At 42.4% G+C, this 20,439-nt stretch overlaps 1 protein-coding gene across 1 annotated transcript; it reads right to left on the bottom strand.

The window, feature by feature from the left end:
* Window positions 1–877: 877 nt before the first annotated feature.
* Window positions 878–20,244, bottom strand: LOC117816165 (sarcalumenin-like). Its single transcript, XM_034688326.1, has 8 exons — window positions 20,187–20,244; window positions 8,794–10,026; window positions 7,131–7,229; window positions 6,172–6,267; window positions 3,782–3,898; window positions 3,285–3,518; window positions 2,603–2,952; window positions 878–2,324 (listed from the first exon to the last, which is right to left on the bottom strand). The coding sequence occupies exons 1-8, from the start codon at window positions 20,242–20,244 to the stop codon at window positions 1,824–1,826; spliced, it is 2,688 nt and encodes an 895-aa protein (XP_034544217.1). The 3' UTR covers window positions 878–1,823.
* Between the last annotated feature and the right edge of the window lie 195 nt (window positions 20,245–20,439).

The following is a 20,439-nucleotide window of genomic DNA, read 5'->3' as shown; positions in this document are numbered from 1 at the left end:
GCTGTGAGCCAAACCATCTCAGGACTGTGGGGATCTCCAGTCTTTGGATTGTTATATTTGGGGGTCATGGAATTAAGAGTTTGGGAACCCCTGTTGTATTTGACCGCTTGTCGACATCCTTCTATCTGCAGACAGACCTCTGCTGTCTAACACGGTTGGATCTGTTTCATGAGTTCACAATCTATCATTGCAATAATTAAGCTAAAGAGTCATATAGTAATAAAACGAGCATGTGGTTAATGTTTATTCAAATGCCATCCTTCAAAATGTGTGGCTGTGTGCCGTGTTTGATATATACCGAGCATAAATCAGTGTATGGGTGTGAAACTGAGTAAGAGAGGAGACGTGATCTTCACCTTTTTATTGTCTGCAGAACATTTCTTCCTCTGTATGTTAAATTTGTCAGCCGACACAAAGACATAAAGTTCCTTTCATCCATCCTCTGCACTCCAGCTCTAGTCTGGTTGACACATTGGGAGGATGAGGCGCCTCCTGGTGGCTGTTTTCTGTCACTGCCTGCTAAAATAAACAAACAGGATTAGAAAACAGCATTTTTTTAATAGTTAATGCGTTTGTTCCCCTCTATCACACCAACAACACCAGAATCACGTTTCTAATTCATGATAGTGTGCATGAACACATCAGTCTGCTGTATTTCATTCTAAGGGAGCCGTTTCTTCCACCAGCAGCTGCGTGTCGTGAGGATGAGAGCTCGTGCTTTCAGCTTGTGTTTTCCCAAACCTCTCTTTTAATGAATTTTGCAGCTTAACAACCAAATGATATTAATTATATATCGTTTCTGGGGAGCGGATCTCTTCTGTGAGGTCTCGCCTCACGAAGGAAACAAAGGCAAGTCTGCAGATTTGTCAATGTTTTTACTCAAAAGAAATCACTCACAGAAAAAAGACAATTACAAACAGACACACAGGAACAAGTAAAAGATTGAGTTTGTTGAAATGCCCGTGTGGTGTGCAGCCGTGTCGAGGTAAAACGAGCAACAGTTCAGAAGGCTGAGACGCTGCTGAGGCATCAAATACAAGCTCACATGAAGAAGAGCTTGAACTCTGTGATTGTCTTCAACCAGAGGCTGCACATGTTCTGATCCAGCTTCTAAATCGAGAAACACAGAGACATGGAAGTACAGGATATGATACAACACAGGGACTGAAATCTGAATCACTGCTAACACTAAAGACCAGAGGAGCGCCAACAATAACAACGACAGGGTTTAAAGGTAAAAACACAGCACGGCAGTGTGTCTGAATATTCAGACTTTGCAAACAACACAGAAGACAAAAGTGTGGCGGCTACATCACTGCCAGCAAAAAAAACTAGAATAAATATCATACAAACTTGAAAAAGGAAGAAGTTATTAACATGAATGGTTATAAGGATATGACATGTCTGACTGTCTCTGTTACTTCATGATTTAAAGATCTTCAACAGATGGATTCTGATCTAAATTTGCAGACAGCGATTCTTCAAGTGGGAAGGTTACTCCGCCTGTTTTAGTACCAAACTCTCGTCACGATGTTCTCAGAGAGGTCGTAAAGGACAAAGTTTACCACAGAGAGATGTTTGGGAATTAATTTAGTATACTTTGCTGTCAGACTGTCCCCACGTTAAAGTCATCTGCTTGTTGCTCCGAGCTCTGAGACACCTCCTGATCCAGGTCTGCTCAGTGCATCTCACACCTCTTCTCCTCCTTCTCAGTCTCCACAACAATCACAGCAGTGTTCATTATTTCAGCGAACCCTCTGGCTGCTGCTGATGCTGCCATCTGCCTCCTCTGTTCCCTCTCCTGCTCCCCTCTCTCCTCCATCTCACTGCTTCCTCCAGCGATTCTTTGGTTTCTCCTCACACCCCGGACCTTCACAGGTGCCAGGGAGTGGGGGCGGAGGAGCGGGTGCAGCCTTTGTGGGTGCAGGCGTGTCAGCGGCCCTGCTGACGCTGCTGAGCAGAGCGGGGAGCTCGTGTGAGATGGCTCTCTCGATCTTCTCCAGGAGACAGCCGGAGCTCCAGCTGCAGTGATACGACAGCTGTTTGAAGCCGGACATCGGGTTCACACCGAAGAAGTCCTGGTACGCCTCCTTATCCGGGAGGTCGAACTTGCTGACGTTGGTTTTAGCCAGAATAGATTTGAAGATGTAGTACTTGTCTGGGTCGTTGACGATGTCTTGGAAGACCTCGTAGGGGTCGCTGAACCAGCCCAGCTTATCGTTGTAGGTCTGGAGGTAGCGGTCCACCAGCAGAGCATGGATGCGCACACGGATACCGTGCTGGCGAATGAAGGCGATCTTGTTCTCTATTTGATTCTCAATCACCTGAAAAGAGAAGAGAGGAGGAAGGAGGAAGAGAGGAGGAAGAGAAAGACAAACTCTGAATTAGTGAAATATCATTGTCACATCATTTGCGTCTCAAGTTTATCAGATCTTTTATGTTAAATAAATCTGTATCAGATCACACCAAAAAGTCCTCGCTGTGACTGAATATCTGCACAGATGACAGTTGAATGCAGGACTCATATGCAAACCAACGTTTTGGGCTCTAGGTATTGCAAAGAGACATGCTGGAAATTGAAATGTTATAAATGAAGCCATGCCTGGTTGAGATCCTCCAGCAGAGACGTCTCCTCCTTTATGAACAGCTGCCTGCTCGTGTCTGCAGAATAGTCCAGAGGCCAGAAGGAGCTTACGTACACCCGGGGAGGCTCAGTGACGTTGATGAGCGGGGCCATGCTCCAGAACAGAGCTCCGTAGACCCTCATCAGGTCCTGCGTGCTCAGACTGTCGGCCTTGTTGAGGATGAGACGGATCTGGGACTCGCGGCCTTTCATCTGCTTGAAGAGCATCTCCAGTTCCCCGCCCACGTCTAGCTTGGTGGGGTCAAAGACGAGGAAGATCAGATCAGCTCGATCGATGAACCACTGGCACACCTCGTTGTACGGATAACCTGAGGGAGGGAGGGAGGACATGAAAACATCAAGTTTGACCTCTGAGACAATCCACAAACAGCATGATTGAATCTGTATCCGTCAGAATCCCATGTGTTTAGTTTGGTTGTAGCTTTATGAGGAGCATGTGTGTGACATCCATGAGTAGTGCAAAGACTAACGAGTTTAATATTAGTGTTTGTGTCGGAGTTTCTACTTAAACTGAAACCCTGAATGTCAGAGCGGATGAATCAGAAGCTTTTCCCTCTTGCTTCATAACTCTTATCAACACAAACAAAAGACAGAGGACACTATTCCTTTTTTCTTAGATATAAACATCATTAGTGATCACCTCTCTCCTGCTGTTTGCGATTCTCGATGATGCCCGGTGTGTCCACGAGCGTGACCCTCTCCAGCAGCTTGTGGGGCATCTCTACGCCCACCAGACGCTCCAGGAAACCTTGACCAAACTTCTCCAGAGGAGAGAAGGAGCGTGAGCTGTCTGCTGCCATGACAATGCCCTCTACGCTCCGAAACTTCTCACCGTGCATGATGACCGTGTACTCTGAGGTGGTGGGCTCAGCGCCTGGGGGAGGGATGAAGAGGGAATGATTTAACACAGTCGCAAATGTAGAGGTCAGCATGTGACTCGGTCGTTTGTTGCTTAGCTTAATGTGGCCGAGTATATAAATCTGAGGTTTGATTTCAAACTTCAAACTAAGCCAATGATGTCATACTCCCTGGTCTCAAAGCTACCCTTGTGATTCACATAGTTAAAACTAGACTGTCTCTCTTTCTACTCTCACTGACGATCAGTGTCACAAACGGTCAGGTGTGCTCGGTGTGAACCTGTGTAGAGCTGCTGTGAGGTGCCGTGCAGTCCCAGCAGGTAGTTGATCATTGAGGATTTGCCCACACTCCAGGGTCCCAGGAACAGAACCATGGGTTTGGACGTGACTTCACCGTCTGCAGAGTTAGAGACAATCAAACACATGGTTAAAAAAAGGGTTTCAAAAAGTCAAACACAATCTGCTTCAGAAAAACAAAAGTACTGACTCATTCTACTTTGTGTGGTTTTCATGTTGAGCTACATATTTCCAAAGTCTCGTTAGACACAAGACTCCTGAGTTATAAAAAATGATATTTCATTCCACTGGCACAGATAAAAACCCAGATATGTGAAGTTCAAAAGGAAATATTTTGTGGCTCATGTAAAGTATTTCCCTCCTTCCCCACAAGGGGTCCCACAGTCACGTTCCCCGGCCTGCAGCCCTCATCCAGCTCCAGATGGACTAATCCTCCCTGCTCTCATGTGTGATGGAACAAAGTTGTGGGGAGTAGCCCGCACAACGTCCCCTTTAATTTCCAGCACAGAGTCTTTATTGTGCGTGTCTGTGAGTCTGCTTTAAATAATGTCAGGTTGGGTTCAATCTCTTCTTAAATTTGACTTTGTGCCTCACTGGGTCTTTGCAGCTCCGGTTTACCATCAAAACTGTGCAGTCATGTCATGATAAAGGTAGAACAAGGTCTTGGAATAATTCTTTATCATAGCAGGGACTTTATTTTTTTTAAGTCATGCTTTACAGATCTGGCTTCTTGGATGAGATCAGATCTTGGATGTGGTGACTGACTGTTTTTGCATTTGTCTGACACGATTTTATTGTGGATGAAATTGAAATGATCACATTTAGTTATTGATTTCCATTTTTAAGTTGCAGATAGTGCCCTGATGTAAAATAAATCATTAATAGACGTCATATAGGCGATCATTTTAGCCTCTAAAGTTTGTTTTTATCCTGTGCAGCAATGTGTTAGATTTTTATTCTCCTTACGTCTTCAGTTGCACATTTTTTATAATTGTAAAGCACTGTTTAACTTTGCCTTGAAAGGTTCTGTATAATCAAAGTCTACTTATTTATTTTATTACTCGTTTGTTAAATACTTCATTCTGATTGGTGGAAACCCCATAACCAAAGTAATTAGTTCTCAACAGCAAAAGCAAGGCCAGGGACAACCAGATCACAAACGTCATATTAAATCAATCTGTGGAAAGTAGTCCGGCACATTTCATCTCTGCCTGTTGACACTGTGGCAAAAAATGTTGGTGTCTGTTAGCATCTAAATCATTAGGCTGAACATCATGTGGGATATTTTGGATATCAGATCTTGTCCTGGTATCCTGGTAATGGCAACAGAGCTCCATATTTAAGATCCTGATCCCCACAAAGTATCTCAAAACATAAGTGGTAGTGATAACAGCAACAATGAGAGAAGTTGTGACATTTGCCTCAGTTATGTTTAAAGCCGTGTCAAAGCTCTGAGATCAACTCGACTCAAATTAACTTTATTGGTTTAATTGTGAGCAGATTGGTGTTTCTGAGGAAGGGGCTGATGAAACACACTCACAATAAAGTCAGAGTAAAGTCATTTCAGTCTGCGGCGGTCGATTTATCATTTTTTCATATGTATGCTCCTGCAACCGACCAACACCTTAGTACATAAGTTGGTTTTGCATGGATACAAGTAATAATAATAATAAGTGCAAATAAACAACAAACAAAACAACATGTGAACTGACTCAAACAGGTCTGCAAGGTGTGTTGCGAGTAGTTTGGGAGCTAGATGTTAAGTGTGTGAATACAGTATGTTTGAATTAATAAATAAAAGAGAATAAGTGAGGAAGTGCAGAGTGTTCCTTTGAAATGTCCTCAGAATAAATAAGTATGCAATAATAAATAAGGATGAAAACACAGAAACGTCACAGTTGAGATGAAGGAGAGGAGAATGAGGACAGAAATGACAACATAAATGTTCCTGAAGAAGTTCAAATCACCACACTTACATACCTCCAGAGGAAATGTTCAGCTTAAAGTGAAATAAGAATAAAGCATGCTAATGTTCGGATGTAAACCTGAATCGAAACGTTCAGTAAAATGTTCATTTGTCCTTCAAGAAGGCTTCCATGAAAGCTATGAAGTCCGAGGGACTATTTTTTAAAATGTAAACATAAGGTCAATTATCTTTAAATCAATATTTTTGTCAACTTGTTTAGAGCTTTAGTTGGTAACCTGGTAATGAGGGGGATAATGCAAATTGTAATCAGACAAGGTGAGCAAGATCCTTCTGTCAGTATTCTAGTGTGCATAACCACCTGCTCACTGTGTATTACTCCTTACATTAAAACATGTCAATGCTTCTGTGCATGCTGTTTAATAGTCTCCAACAGGAAGCTGATGTACCTGTGACTTCATGCTGCCTGAGCTCATTGTACTTAAAGGCCTGCTCCATCGGTTTGATGGCCGTGTGGTAGATGCTCAGCAGCTTCTTCATAGCAGCTAGAGAAAAGAGAAAAAGAGAGAGAGGGAGAGAAAGAAAGTGGGTTGTTATAATTGGGATGTAATGGCGAGACAACATTTTGGACAAGAGAATTATTAATGTTCTCGCCGCCATTACTGATTACAGCGCATGCTTTGGCAGCTCCTGATGAATCGCCCTCATAAAGTTTATTGAATGGAGCTGAGGTGATTAACACAGACTGGCTCTGCTGCAGCACTTTGGCCTCTCTGAAATGAACCGGTCTGGTTTTAGAGAACAGAGAGGCTTTCATGCCCAGGACAGAGTTACACTATTGCACTGATTAATCACCTTGCCTTGAGATTTGTCTGCACGCTCACACACACACGCACTCACACACACACACTCACACTCACACACACACACACACACACACACACACACACACACACACACACACACACACACACACACACACACACACACACACATACACACACACACACATATTCAGTGTACACACTCTCAAATACCAGCCTCAGGAGTTAGACATCATGAAGCAATTTTCAGAATAGTTTCAGCAAAAGTTCCCAAAATTGTCTCAAACTTCCTTTCATTCACGGGCAAACACATCTGTTTTTCTTTTACGCGGACAAAGTTACCGTAAACATTCTGCTGCCTTTTTGTTTCAGTGCAACTCTTCAGGCCTTTGCAAAGAAAAGGTCTGAAACACATTCATTTGAATGGTGGGCTGCAAAGACATGTTATCATTGGACATCCAATTTTAGCATGAGGGTTCACTGGTTCTGTGTGTGCGTACGAGTGATTGGGTGTGTGTGTGTGCTGGTGGGAACAATCCAGTCTTTCACATATCAGTAATTTTCAAGCTGTCTTTGTCTCTTACCTGAGAACTCTGCGGAGGGTTCAGCAGCATATCGCAGCGTGTTCTCGATGTGGGAGCGGTCCCTCGTAGCTGGGCCTGCTGCTCCAGCTGCCTTGGGCCCTGATTGAAGGATCAGAAAGTCAGTCATCTGTTAGGGTTAAAGGTCAAGAGCCCTAACTTGTTTTTATTTATCTGATTGTTTGTTTGTTGGTTTAACATGTTATTACATGAGAAGAAATTCGAATTATTTGGGTCTATTGCCCAGAGAGGGAATTAATATCAACAGCAATAAAAGCATCAAAAAACATCTGTGGTAGAAGCTGGCTTTCTAAATCAACGTGTACCTAATTATAAACCAAAGAGTTAACAGAGAGTATTGAAAGACTTAAACAAGGTCATTGTATGACCATAACATATGCTGATCTGTCAGAAACTGAGCTAGGAACAGACTGCCTGACTGAGATCATTGTACTGAGTCAGAGTAGTTCTCCTTTAGTATTAACATACATTTATGTACATTCAGAGCAAAAACACCTGAAGGAAAAAAAAGATTGTGTAAAGGAAGTCTCTCCTGACAAATACAAATACTTTCTTCCTTTTCAGTGACTTTTGAATGACGTTTGGAAAAAGTTGTCGTGTTATGTCTCATCATTTTATAACTGTTGGAAAAAGCAGTAATGCTTTATAGACAAGGACGACCATGAAGACAGTTCTTCATCTTTATGTCATCCAATTACAGTTAACTACGTAGATAAATCCATCCAATGAACCGCAGTCTGTCACCCGATAAAGCTGTCAAAGATAATTAGTAAACCTCAGCAGACAAGGTCACAAAATAAATCTGCCCCCACAGGTAAATGGTTTCCTGTGTGGTGGGTGAGCACACCATCTGTGCTGACTACAGACACGACTGTTATATCAAGCTGTTGTCCATCCATCTCTGTTCTTTTCCTCGGCTATTTTGGTTTGTCTATTTCTGGACCAGAGGTTGCTGCTAATTCCCCTTCAGCTACACACAGTGTCAGATTCTGGGGGTCCAGCGTGTCAGCGAGAGGAAGAGAGGAAGACAGAGGCCTCAGCCGTTATTTTTTGACCTGTCTCAGTTATAGACTACCAGCGCAACAAGACTCGTGCTCCAAAATAGACGTCAACTCACTTATATTAAAGAATACTCAATACAGATCATGAGCAGTAAATTATATGTAAAAAGTATATTTTTCAAGGTCCAACAAAACCTGACAAAGACAAGATCATGTAAATCAACCAAACAAACAACCAACCAACCAACCAACCAACCAACCAACCAACCAACCAACCAACCAACCAGCCAGCCAGCTGACCGACCAACCAACCATTAAAGCAAGCAACCAACTAACTTACTAACCAACCAACCATATAATAATGAATTCATGAAGAAGGATCAGATGAAGTGACTCAGCCATCATCCTCACAGCAGATATCAACACCAGGACATCACATAACAACGTCCTTCTTTAATTACAGCAGCAGTGAGTGGACGGGGACAGATTTACTGTAACACCATCCCTGCTGCTCCGCTCATCCCTGACTCTCTGGTGGACTGAGGGCAAGATATCAGCCTGTGCCATCATCAACTTAGACCACTGAGGTTGAGCCTAAATGAAATCCAGGATACTTTAACCTAGTTTGTGTTTTGTTTTTGTACCTTTGGTTTTAGTCTTTGTAGAATCCTCCACTGATACCTCCTCCACGGTCACTTCCTCAACCTCTATCACCGCAGGAGCCTCCTCTGCTGGGGTTTCAACTGGTTCTGGCTCTGATTCCACTTCAGGGGCCACCTCTGGTTCTGGTTCGGGTTCAGGCTCTGCAACTACTTCAACCTCTGGCTCTACGATCTCCTCTGGTTCCGGTTCAGGATCTGGAATCACCTCAGGTTCAGGCTCTTCTGTAATTTCTGGTTCTGGTTCAGGCTCTGGTTCTGCGGCCACTTCAGGCTCTGGTTCAGGCTCTGGTTCTGTGGCCACTTCAGGCTCTGGTTCAGGCTCTGGTTCTGTGGCCACTTCAGGCTCTGGTTCAGGCTCTTCAACCACCTCATTTACTGGTTCGGGTTCAGGATCTGGAATCGCCTCTGGCTCTGAATCCACTTCGGTTTCTTGTTCTGCTATCACTTCTGGTTCTGATTCTTCTGGTTCAGCAGCCTCCTCCTCAGCGGCGGCCTCTTCCTCAGCTGCAGCCTCTTCCTCAGCAGCATCCTCTTCCTCAGCTGCAGCCTCTTCCTCAGCTGCAGCCTTTTCCTCAGCTGCAGCCTCTTCCCCAGCTGCAGCCTCTTCCTCAGCAGCAGCCTCTTCCTCAGCTGCAGCCTCTTCCTCCTCCATAGCCAAAGTTTCTACATTTCCCTCCTCGGTTGCTTCCTCAGTTTCCTCCTGCTCATCTTCAGCTTCAGCTTCGTCTTCTGCAGCCTCCTCTTGAGCTTCAATTATCTCCCCTTCCTCGGCTTCTTCATTTTTCTCCTCTTCTTCTTCACCTTCATCTACCTCCTCCTCTGTGGATTCCTCCTCCACACTTTCTTCTCCCGCCTCCTGTACAGCCTCCTCAGACATCACTTCCTCTTCTTCTACCTCTCCCTGGGTAGCAGCATCCTCCTCTTCCTCTTCTTCTTCTTCATCACTTGTTACCCCTACCGTTGAAGCATCCAACACTGCAGATGCTGCATCTTCCTCCTCCTCTTCAGGCTCTGGAGATGAAGCCGGCTCTTCTGCAGTATCTAGAGCAGGTTTTGCGCAGGGCTGGCACATCGCCCTCTCTGGGGCCGGCGTGTCATTGGAGGAGGTCTGGGTGGCGTGCTCCTCTGTTGAGTCACAGCCGCAGGAGAAGAGGTCTCCTTCAGGCTGCTGGAGCTGCAGATGCACCAGAGGCTCTTCATCATGGATGGAGGAGCCTGCCAGGACAAAAGCAGTCCACAGGTTTATGAGTTTTTAAACATTTTATTTACATTAATCGTAAAAATGTAGATTCATTCTTAACCAGGACTTTCAGTTTCTGACATATGAGACCAAAGTCTAAACTAGCCGGACATGTGAAGACCTGTAACCTTTGTTTGTTACGTCAGAGCTTGACCAGGTCTCAGTCACTGAACAAGAACAGAGCAGATCGGATGTCCAGCACCTCCCTGATATAAGACTCAGGTTTCAGCTCCTTGAATGGAGACACTGAAGCTTGGACTATTTGAGGCCGACGGGCTGCAGACAGTTGTGTAGAGGATCTGAAAACAGACAGCTGAATGGACTCTGTGGCTTTATATAGAATATATCGTTTTTAATTCTTGCTGCATGTATTTACTACTGTTGTCTTGTGTAAAGTATTAATAGATATTATCCTTTATTTCTTACAATATCATGATGTGCATTAAGTGGACATCACCTTCTTAAATCAACAAAGAAGTGCCCAAAACCTAAATTATTTCTAGTGGACATTAGTTGCAACAAAAGTCTTCTAAACTGCAGCCAGATGTAAAAATAACTCTACTTTAATACCCCAGCAACATTTTTCTACTGAGTGTATGGTCTCAGCCACAAGTTTTGATTAGCAATTGCATCTCAACAAGATACAGTATCTTGCAAAATTTCAATATCTTACATTAGTTATTTTAAAAAGTGAACATTTAACATATTCTAGACTCATGTAAATTAAAATATTTAAAGCAGCTTTCTATTTTGATATTTATGACATACAACTCAGAAAATTGAAGAAAAAACATCTCAAAATATTAGAATATTCCATTTTGAGTTTGACCAAATCACCAGTATAAATACGCATATCAGTCTAGATCAGTACAAGCAACCACATTCATGAGCAAGACTGCTGACTTGACAGTTATCCAGAAGACAATCATTCAATCATTGACCTCATGGAGCAGGGTAAGCTACAGAAGGTTAGTGCTGATAGACTGGCTGTTAACAAAGTGCTGCATCAAAGCATATTAACAGAGAGTTGACTGGAAGGGAAAGGTGTGCTGGGAAAAGGTTCAGAAACAACGAACCCAAAAATACAGATGAGCTGAACCCTAAACTTCACTCACAACTCAGCAGTGCCTCGCTGCAATGATGCAGGAATTCATGATAAAGGGGCTCAAATCAAGTTCTGAGTGAGAGAGGTTGGACATTTCTATATTTTAGATCCTTGTTTTATTGATCTTAGGAAATATTCTAATAATTTGAGATACTGGATTTATTATTTTCATGAGCCATAATCCTCATAGTTAAATGAAAAAAGGCTTAAAATATTTCATTTTACATATCATGACTATGGAATACAAGAACATTTATCTTTTTGAATTACATTTTTTACAATTTTCCAATTTATTGAGATGTTTTTTCCTGTCTCATGAAATGAAATAACTTTATTACCGTCTCATTAAGAGTCAAATTGATCCTTTCGTGCAGGCCTCAGGCACTTGTGGTTGATAAGTTGCTTCCACAGGTAAATTTTAATTAGTATAGAAATCTAAATCCTAATGACCTGAAATCAAACTGATAAACTCTAATTGAGCTGAGGGAAGATATAAAGGATAAATGTGATGAACTTAAAATGGCATTTTTCCTCCAAAAATACAGTTTGATTCAGGATTTTATACAAGAGACTCAGTGACTCTTAATCTACAAGTCATCCTTTGCTGTTTTTGTCATATTCTGTCACACATGGCGGCACCATTATATTCCAATACTTAAATGGGGAAAGTTTCATATTCATTAAGAGTCAGTTTTCCAGAAGAGCAAAAACAAAGATGGTTTCACTCCTCCTTCTCAAGTCAATAAAACTCAGAGAGAGACATTTACAAGCTGCTCAAACACAGTCCAGATCGCCTCTAAGCGTTCACATCATTCAGCGTATTACAGTTACTATAGTTTCAAAACAATCAGCCAAGCAGAGACTCCTCTTTCACAATCACGCATGTATACATGTACATTAGATACGTTTACAGTCCACGGTGTAGAGCAGAAGGCTGTGACCTCTATTTAATAATAACTGCCTGTGAGGTCTAAAGTCTGAGGAGCACAGAGTGGTACACAGTGTGATATGAGGCAGCTAATGCATGTCTACAGTTCATGTTACATGAAGACTTTAGCTGAAGGCAGCTGTCACAGGTTTAATATGTTAGTAAGACCTCATCAATCATGAGCAGACAGGCTGGTGCTAATGAAGAAGGTAACATGTTGTGATAGCCATTCACTCTTCTGTTGCAATCATTAAATAATGAAGCAGATGCTGAAGAGATCAAATCTGCAGTTCCTCAAGGGTCCACTTGGGGTTGACTCCAAAAGTGTTCCCTTTAACACCCATGTTCAAATGTCAAGTTTTACAGATAATTAAACATGTTGACACCAAACATGTTGACACCAAAAGTGTTTTTGTCTTAGTAGCCCATTTCTCTTTTGTACACTCTGTACAAGGGCGGAATTTATTTTATGACTTGCTCGTTATGAGCCTTGCATAATTAGACATAATTGGTGGCGTGCTGATTTGACTGACAGGCGGGCACATTGCAGCATTTAGCAGAGAGTTAGGTTGAGCCAATGTTTCCAATTGCCATCACTGGGCTCCAAAACTCCCCCTCCAAAACTTAAGGATGACATCACTGCCACTACGTCCATGGTTTATAAGTCTAAGGTTGCAACATAAAAATAAATGTTCCTTTTTTTGGACCTGTTCTGTATGACAACATGGACGCTATGACAGATACACAAAAGTGAAGCCAATAAAAGATCTTCTGACACCTCCTCAGTGCTAATAAATGGGACATGGGTCAAACTCTAAAATTAAACACATTAGATCATATTTACTCCAACATGCGGATTCTGTCCATACAGCTAGTTCTTATCATGCTGATTCATGTCCAAATAGTCATTTCTCTTTTTTCTAGAAGTTTTGCTTTGATTTGTTATTAAATGCTACAAAAGGTGTGACCTCATAATTTGGCTCTGTTGATGGATGCAGCTTCAGCAACACTGTGTGCACAGGATGAGCGGTGTAGAAGAAGAAGGCACAATAACACAAGAGTCACTGGACTTCCCCTAACTGTGAATGTCTGCTTCACACCAACTCAAGATGTTGCTCTGGTGTCCTCCGAGATCGGGCATGTTCAGGGTCATACGGCCATAAGCCGCCTGTGATTTGGGGTTATTTTGGCGTCACTTTTGGAGGTCACTACCCGTCATCCTTGTTTGTTTACAGTCAGTAGTTCACGTTTCATTCTTATTTGGCTTGTTTTCAAAATCCACTCTTGCTTGGCTCTGTATTTGTCAAAGTCATGATGGAATATCTGGCTCTTAACTGCTTCATACTCTATGATAACCAGCTAATCATTATCATTATCTGTGTGCCATTGTTTTCTGCCAAGCATGCCGATTTCAGTCAGGCAAAGATGCGTGTAGTCGTGAGAGTCGATGAAAACGAAGATACAGGAAATAACAGTCTCACACTGAAGCTGAAAACGGCCATGAACTCTGTAAAGTGAAGGGGAGCTGCTGTTTCTGGTGATAGTACTCTGTTGGCTCATCACTACAGGCTATCTCTTTCAAGTTGTATGACATTTTTATTTGATTTAGTGTTGGTAAAAAATGTTATGGATTCAAACTGCTTTAATTCATTTTAAGACTATCAAGATGTTATGACTTCAAGAGGTAGAGTGGCACATTTATTGTTAGCTCTTAAACCCGCTGTGATCCTGAAAATGATGTTTAGTTTAAGGTCATTTAAAATACTCATAACAGTGATATCAATGTGTCCTACCCTCCAATATTTAAAGGAGAACAAGGAGGTTAGTCAGGTGTACACGCTCACACAGTCCTGAGCAGAGGTTGAATCTGTGAGAACACCTGTATGAATAACAGCTGCTCTCTGTTTGAAACACATACGCAGTATAACAGTGAGAGTGTAAAGCCTTGAAGCTGAATCCATCAAACCAAGATCAGCTGCTTCTAAGTAGAGGTTCATTTATATTTCAGGCCGGATGGATGGCTTGATGCTCATCCTATCTTACTTTATCCCAGGCTCTCCTTAATGATGCTAGCAGGACTCCATGTCCTCCAGTTTTCCTGCACCATCCTCCATGACGGCCGCTTCGCCCTATTTTAAGGCCCTGAATCACACATCAAACTACTTTGTTCTCATGATGTCGCTTGTCACCCCTTGTATATAAAGGATTTATATGCTTATCACCCCCTGAGGAGATTGTCAGCGCCGGTGATCATCAAGTTTTTACTCCCAGAGCACCATAACTGTCTGCAAACTGCAAATTAAGCTTTAATTAAACAGGTTTTTCTATAATGACGCTGCTTATGTTGCTCTTGACTTTCATCAAAGATTGCATTTCTCTGCCTCAGTCCAAAGCTGAAGAATCTATTGGAGGCAGGTCAATGATAAGTGAAATATGACACCAGTTAAACCCTACACACGGAACCATTTGTCCATTTTAACCGGGCTACCGTTTTCCTTTGACAGCACTTTCAGGGTGTAAAGTATAAATGTGACGGCTGCTGTGTTCAAGGTTACAAATCCTACAAACATGAGGAATCTGACAAATCTTTATCATTTCATCACCTTTAGATGGATCAGTGACTGACAAAATGTTGTTTTAATCTAGCATAACCTACATTATATGATTATTTACATATCTTGTTTATATTATATTAGGTCTTATAGTAATAGGTCTCATAGTTTGAAAGGAGAGGCTAACATAAAAAAGCTAGCAAGCTACCTAGCTATGAACTTATTGTTTGCATGGTAACAGTAGCTGTTAGCCGCTTACCCTCAACGAGTCATCAAAATATAGTCTCACTCTGAAATCATCCCCGGTTGCCACATTGGAAATGCTAAATCAACCAAATGTAAGTCGCTCTAGTATGAGGTGATCTTGAAAAGATGTTGAGTTAAGGCTGGCTCTTTAGTCTTCTTGTTAACAGCTGCAGTGTGCCCTCCTGTCAGTCAAGTCAGCTGTGCCTCTAACTATGTAAACTTGTCATTTTAATATCTTCTAAACTGCTGAGTTATAGAAAATTAACTCCCCGTACAGTGTGCACCAATAGAGAAATGAGCCATTCAGAACAAAATTGTTTCTTTGATCCAGGCTGTAAACATGTTTATTTCTGCTGTAAAGATCGTCTTCTTTGAATGGGTGTGTATGTGGTTTCTGGTGTTTCTGCAGCCAGCCTCTAGTGGACACTCGAGGTACTGAAGTTTTTAACACTTTCCCATCTGCTTCATTCTTCACAGCCAGAGTTTGTGTGTGACACTAGAACACTAGCAAAATGTTTTCATATAGGAGAGTTACTAATTTACGGAGTTACCTTGATATAGTTTTATGCTAGGTGATGGTAATATTGTATTGTACCTCCATTTTACAAGATTTGCTACCTTGAACACAGCAGTGCAGCAGAATTTGAATGCCAGGAAAGTAATGCACATTATAAAATGAAGAGAGAGTAACTCAAATCCTGTAAAGTTAAACAGAATTTGTAGATGTAATCAATGTGAAATGGGTGCCGTGTAAATTGACCAATGGAGCTTCAGTGTTTGCCTTAATCACATGCTAATGATTCATGCTAACTAGCAAAAGAACCTAAGCCGAAAACCATCCAGGAGGGATAAAAAGTCAAACGCTTCACAGAATTTAAATGTTTTCAAATCTTTATCAAGTTACATTTCATCTCTTGATTGACACTATCTACCATGTTTACCGTCTCTATCGCTGGCAGAGGTCTGGATACACAGATATGACTTTCATGTCGATGTTGTCGTCCTGATTGAGCCGTGACCAAGGTTTGGCTGCCTCCCAAAGACATGGTGCCACAACATTGTCTGCATCGTAACATGAACGGCGGCTGCTGCCAAGATCCTGAAGTGTTAGGGCGAAGGTGGATGTCAAAGCTAAGTGACGTTACGTAACAAAGTCAGTCGCTTTGTTTATTTCTACTTAATAATATTGATAAGCTGCTGGTCCTGTGATTCTCTTTCCTTCATTTGTTCTGTTTAAGAAGGACATTTTTGGGTAACTACATAAAATGATTCAGGATAAGCTTTGCAATTTCTTTTTACAGTGAGTGTGTTAACAGCTAACAAATAATGCACCTAAAATGCTTCAGCAGTCATACAAGCTGCATTTAGCCTTCTTCTTTTCCTGCACACTGCATGCCTCAAGATAGTGACGGAGATAAGTGAGCAGATCACTTTCTGCTGTCTCCAAATCCGCCTTCACAGAGTCAGGAAGACAACAACAATGTGACGTTTGGGGGGGAAAATGTGTGAGACAAAAAGCAAGTAAATATGAAGTGGGGGCAATCACACGGAGTGAATGTTAAAGCAAACAAATATTACTGAGTGATTTAGGAAATAAGCAGCTTTGCATGAAGTCGATGTTGTGATCTCATGATGGCTCAGGCGGGTCTGTTTGTTGGATGATCCTCAATGACATCTTTGTAAACACTGAATTGATTGCTGTTCAATATAGCACACACGTCGACTGAATCCTGATGACCTTAGTGACCTTTAGTCCAGTACCATAATATGTACTGTAATATTTAAACATCACTGCATATGTTGGCACAAAGTATGGATTAGGGCGTTAAAGTCGAGCAGACATCTACATCGTCCAGAAATCCTTTCTTTAAGTGATCTTTTGGACTCCCTGACCTTTATCTGATCAGACAGCTGAGGAGGGACAGGACATGCTGGGAGGACAGAGCGGGGGGAGACAGGACATGTGGGGAGTACAGAGCGGGGGGAGACAGGACATGTGGGGAGTACAGAGCGGGGGGAGACAGGCAGCAAATGGACGAGGCCAACAGTTGAACCTGCGACAGCTGCTGCAACGTGGACTCTAACCTCTGTGCATGGGACTCGTGCTTTAACGCTGAGCAGAACTGACTTCCCTTTACTTTGTTAATAAACGGATATTAGCATGCTAACTATGATTATTTACATAGTGAAAATATGCCTGCTCAATGCAAGTGTGTAATTTTGTCTTGTTTGAAGCAGAGCCGGTAGATAATGGAGTAGATGCTTGCTCGTGTTGGCTTAAGCTTGAATGGTTCAACCTCTGTGTGAGCATTCATTCATTGAACTGCACAAATAAGCATGTTGCATGTTGGTTTATTCTTTAAGTGAGGATGTGTAGGCTTCATCGTACTTTGGTAGCAAAGTGTTTCTATTAGCCAAAGGTTTTAAGAAGTACTCTGTTTGGGAGAATAAGATATATCTATGCATATCCTTTGCATAATATTTGAAAAAGTACTTTGTTGCGTAGTATTCAGGATATGTTCAGACTGATGCTCCAACATCTGGGAGTCATTAAAAAGAACATGCCCTCTATGTGAACAGCACTATTTGTTTCATCCTCTTGCAGCTGCTGAAACAAGCTGTGAACATTACAGTGACAAATCATTATGACCTTGTAAAGTTGTGATGCTAAATTTTTACCAGCGGTCTCAGCAAGAGACAGAAGCATTATATTTTTGGAGATCTGTTTCTTTCCAATTAATGATTACATCTTCTATTTACATTCCTTTTTGCTCTGGTTTGCTCTCCACCAACTATCAAGAAAAAAAGGCCCCTAAACTGGATGCACGGACCAGCAGGTTCACAAACTAATACTATTTGTCTGTGATACTGAAAGGTTGCCTGCAGCAGCTAGAAATGAGTCTGAGAGAGAAATGTGACTTCACTTAAACGTTGAGTTATGAAGGCGCTAAGAACTAAAACAACGAGCTAGAAAATATACAACACTGCATGGCTGGATGATAATTCTCTGTGGGTCGCCACTATGAATTCATTCTTTCACATAAAGTCTGCCCACACAATCATTACATCTCAGTGTTTTCTTCAGGTGAAATGAATTTTAGTCATTACTGTGTCTCACTTGATCCTCACATCGTGAGAGTAGTGCAATCAAATTGTGCACCTGCAAGAACCACCGTATTACCTACAGGTAGTTAACCGAGCGTTGTGCAGATCTTTGTCTTCTCCTGAAATGTAAATCAGGTATATAACGTCCCTCTCTGGTGCTTTCTCACCCCACTGTTCGGAGCACACAGTGCTGCGGGGACAGAGTGGGACAGGTGCCTGGGTGCTGTACGGTACATCTTTGAGACAGAAATAGTCCCACAATGAGTCAGAGGGTGAAAAGAAGGAGGGATAATTCCACTCCTATTTTCAGGAAGTGTGGCGCTCCTCTCCTCCCTCTGATTGTCATGAGGCTGGCCTGCAACTCCGCTGCACTATTGCTCACATTCCCTGCAACAGTGTGCTGCTGTGCGTGACTCACTGCCTCTTCAGAGACTAGGGACAGTAAATGCGTCAGCACTGGTACTGATGACATGCTGCCTGCTTACTGTTCAGCATGTGTTCCAAAGTCAGCTGGACTTTATTAAGAACACCAGCGTATCCTTTCTTTAAATCTTGAAGGATGGAAATCACAACTTTCTTTTATTTCATTAGAGTCTTTGCAGAAGTGTGAACTGAGTTGGTAAAGAAAGCTTTAAGAGTTTCTTAACTCTTGAATCCAGACTTTCTACACAAGTTCATCATTTCAGTGTTGTTAGATGCACCATATGAGTCTGATGTGACTTCTGCATTTCTTAATTTGGCTTTCTGACCCAAACTATGTACTGTTCTGTCAAGCTTGATTAATCTACACTCTTTTAAGTCAAATGATGCCTTACGTGTGACAGGGCTCTAAAAGGCCTCTCGCTCTGTCATGACTTCCATTAATCAACATTTACCTAAACTTTTAATAGCACTTGATTATCTGCTTATGTAACCTTAAACAGTCCAGCTGTTTGGCGACTGATCTCTGGTCCTGCGTGCCCTCTGCTGTGCTCTCATGCTGCTTTTAGCCGGGACATCCCCTCCACATGGACCCTGCTGACTGGAATGACAGATTAGCAGCTCTGCAGACGGAGCGGAGCAGCAGTGACAAGGCTTTTTTGAGACTCTTTGGGCAGGACTGACTTAAAGTGCAGACGTGGAGGGTATTTGTGCTCAGTTTGGTGTTTTTGATTATCTTTTAATTTAAGGCACGTGAACGAGAGTGTCTTTGCATAAGTTCATGCACATGGCGCAGATGTGTGAGCATTCCTCACAGTCTTAAAGAGATGCGTATCGCTGCATTGCATTGGTGACCACAGTATCTGGTGACTTTGTCTGACTGACGCCTGACACCTGACTACGGCAACTTGTGCGGGCCAAAATGAATCAGTGCAAGGACAGACAAGGGTACTTTAACTCAGCATGACTAATCACAGAGGAAACTTTTAACCAAGCAGAGCGAGCTGTTGTTTGATCATATTTTACTGGATTTACTAACTCCCTTGATTTCATAGATCTGAAGAAAAGCCTTCAAAACACTGAACCAAAACATGTTTAGCTGCGCTGACATGCATGCAAAAATCAATCCATGGGTGATCTACGTATTTACTCTGTCCAGCTTTAGCTTTGTCTGCAGCAGAGTGTGACTCTTTGGAGTGAGTCTGTCACTCTGTCAGAGCTGTCACCGTGTTTCCCTGCAGGACGGAGAAGATATGAAGCAGACAGGACTGTTTCCATCAGCTGGTGTCACACCTCAGCTCTGACTTTCTCAGTTTTACCACATAGGCTCTGCACAACACTTTAGCAACATACAACACAAGTTTCTGTCCTATCAGCTGAGTTAACTACTCGATGAGATGTCTGACAGGATTTGACACAACTTTGTGAGGCATATTTAAAAAGACCCGACCTGATACTTTTTACATAAAACCTAATAAAGGAAGCACATTTTTCACTCTATTTGTATTGAATGGTTGCATAATGAATACTTCTGTAAAAGGGTAAAAGCTTTGAACCTTCCTGTAGTTAATAACCTACAAAACCCTTTTCCAGGCCCATGCAGCAGGACATAAAAAGCTCTTATACGTTCAAAGACTCTGATCAAACACACATGTAACTTTACAGCCAAGCATTTCAATTTAACACAGCACACCTGCAAAAATAACTCCCTGCAATGCATCCCACTTTCAGACAAACGTGAACAGATTTCCCACAGACCCCCGGCGCTCTCCTCCATACCTGCAGCCGTCAGAGCCAGCAGACACAGCAAGCCGCACACGCACAGCAGAGACTTCATTTTGGCAGCCAGGGGTCTTCCCCTCATCTCTCCCTGCTATATATACCGCTCCGACTGAAGGTCAGAGGGCACAACAGCGGAGGTGGCACTCAGCAACTGCACCCTTAGCTGCCATTTTGTGTCAGAACAGCTGACTGGCCAATCAGGAGAGAGCAGAGAGAGAGAAAGCAACTGATCATGTCTTTCAAAGTCTTA

This window comes from Notolabrus celidotus, chromosome 7, assembly GCF_009762535.1.
Source record: "Notolabrus celidotus isolate fNotCel1 chromosome 7, fNotCel1.pri, whole genome shotgun sequence".
Classification (NCBI taxonomy): Eukaryota; Metazoa; Chordata; class Actinopteri; order Labriformes; family Labridae; genus Notolabrus; species Notolabrus celidotus.
This window is presented reverse-complemented; position numbering and strand designations above follow the sequence as displayed.

Excerpts from the sequence above, each read along its gene's own strand:
- LOC117816165 (XM_034688326.1), bottom strand. The coding sequence starts at position 20,244 with ATGAAGTCTCTGCTGTGCGTGTGCGGCTTGCTGTGTCTGCTGGCTCTG. Across the intron at positions 7,230-8,793 it reads TACAAAGACTAAAACCAAAG|GGCCCAAGGCAGCTGGAGCA; the intron begins GTACAAAAACAA and ends TCCTTCAATCAG. Across the intron at positions 2,953-3,284 it reads TCGCAAACAGCAGGAGAGAG|GTTATCCGTACAACGAGGTG; the intron begins GTGATCACTAAT and ends TCCCTCCCTCAG.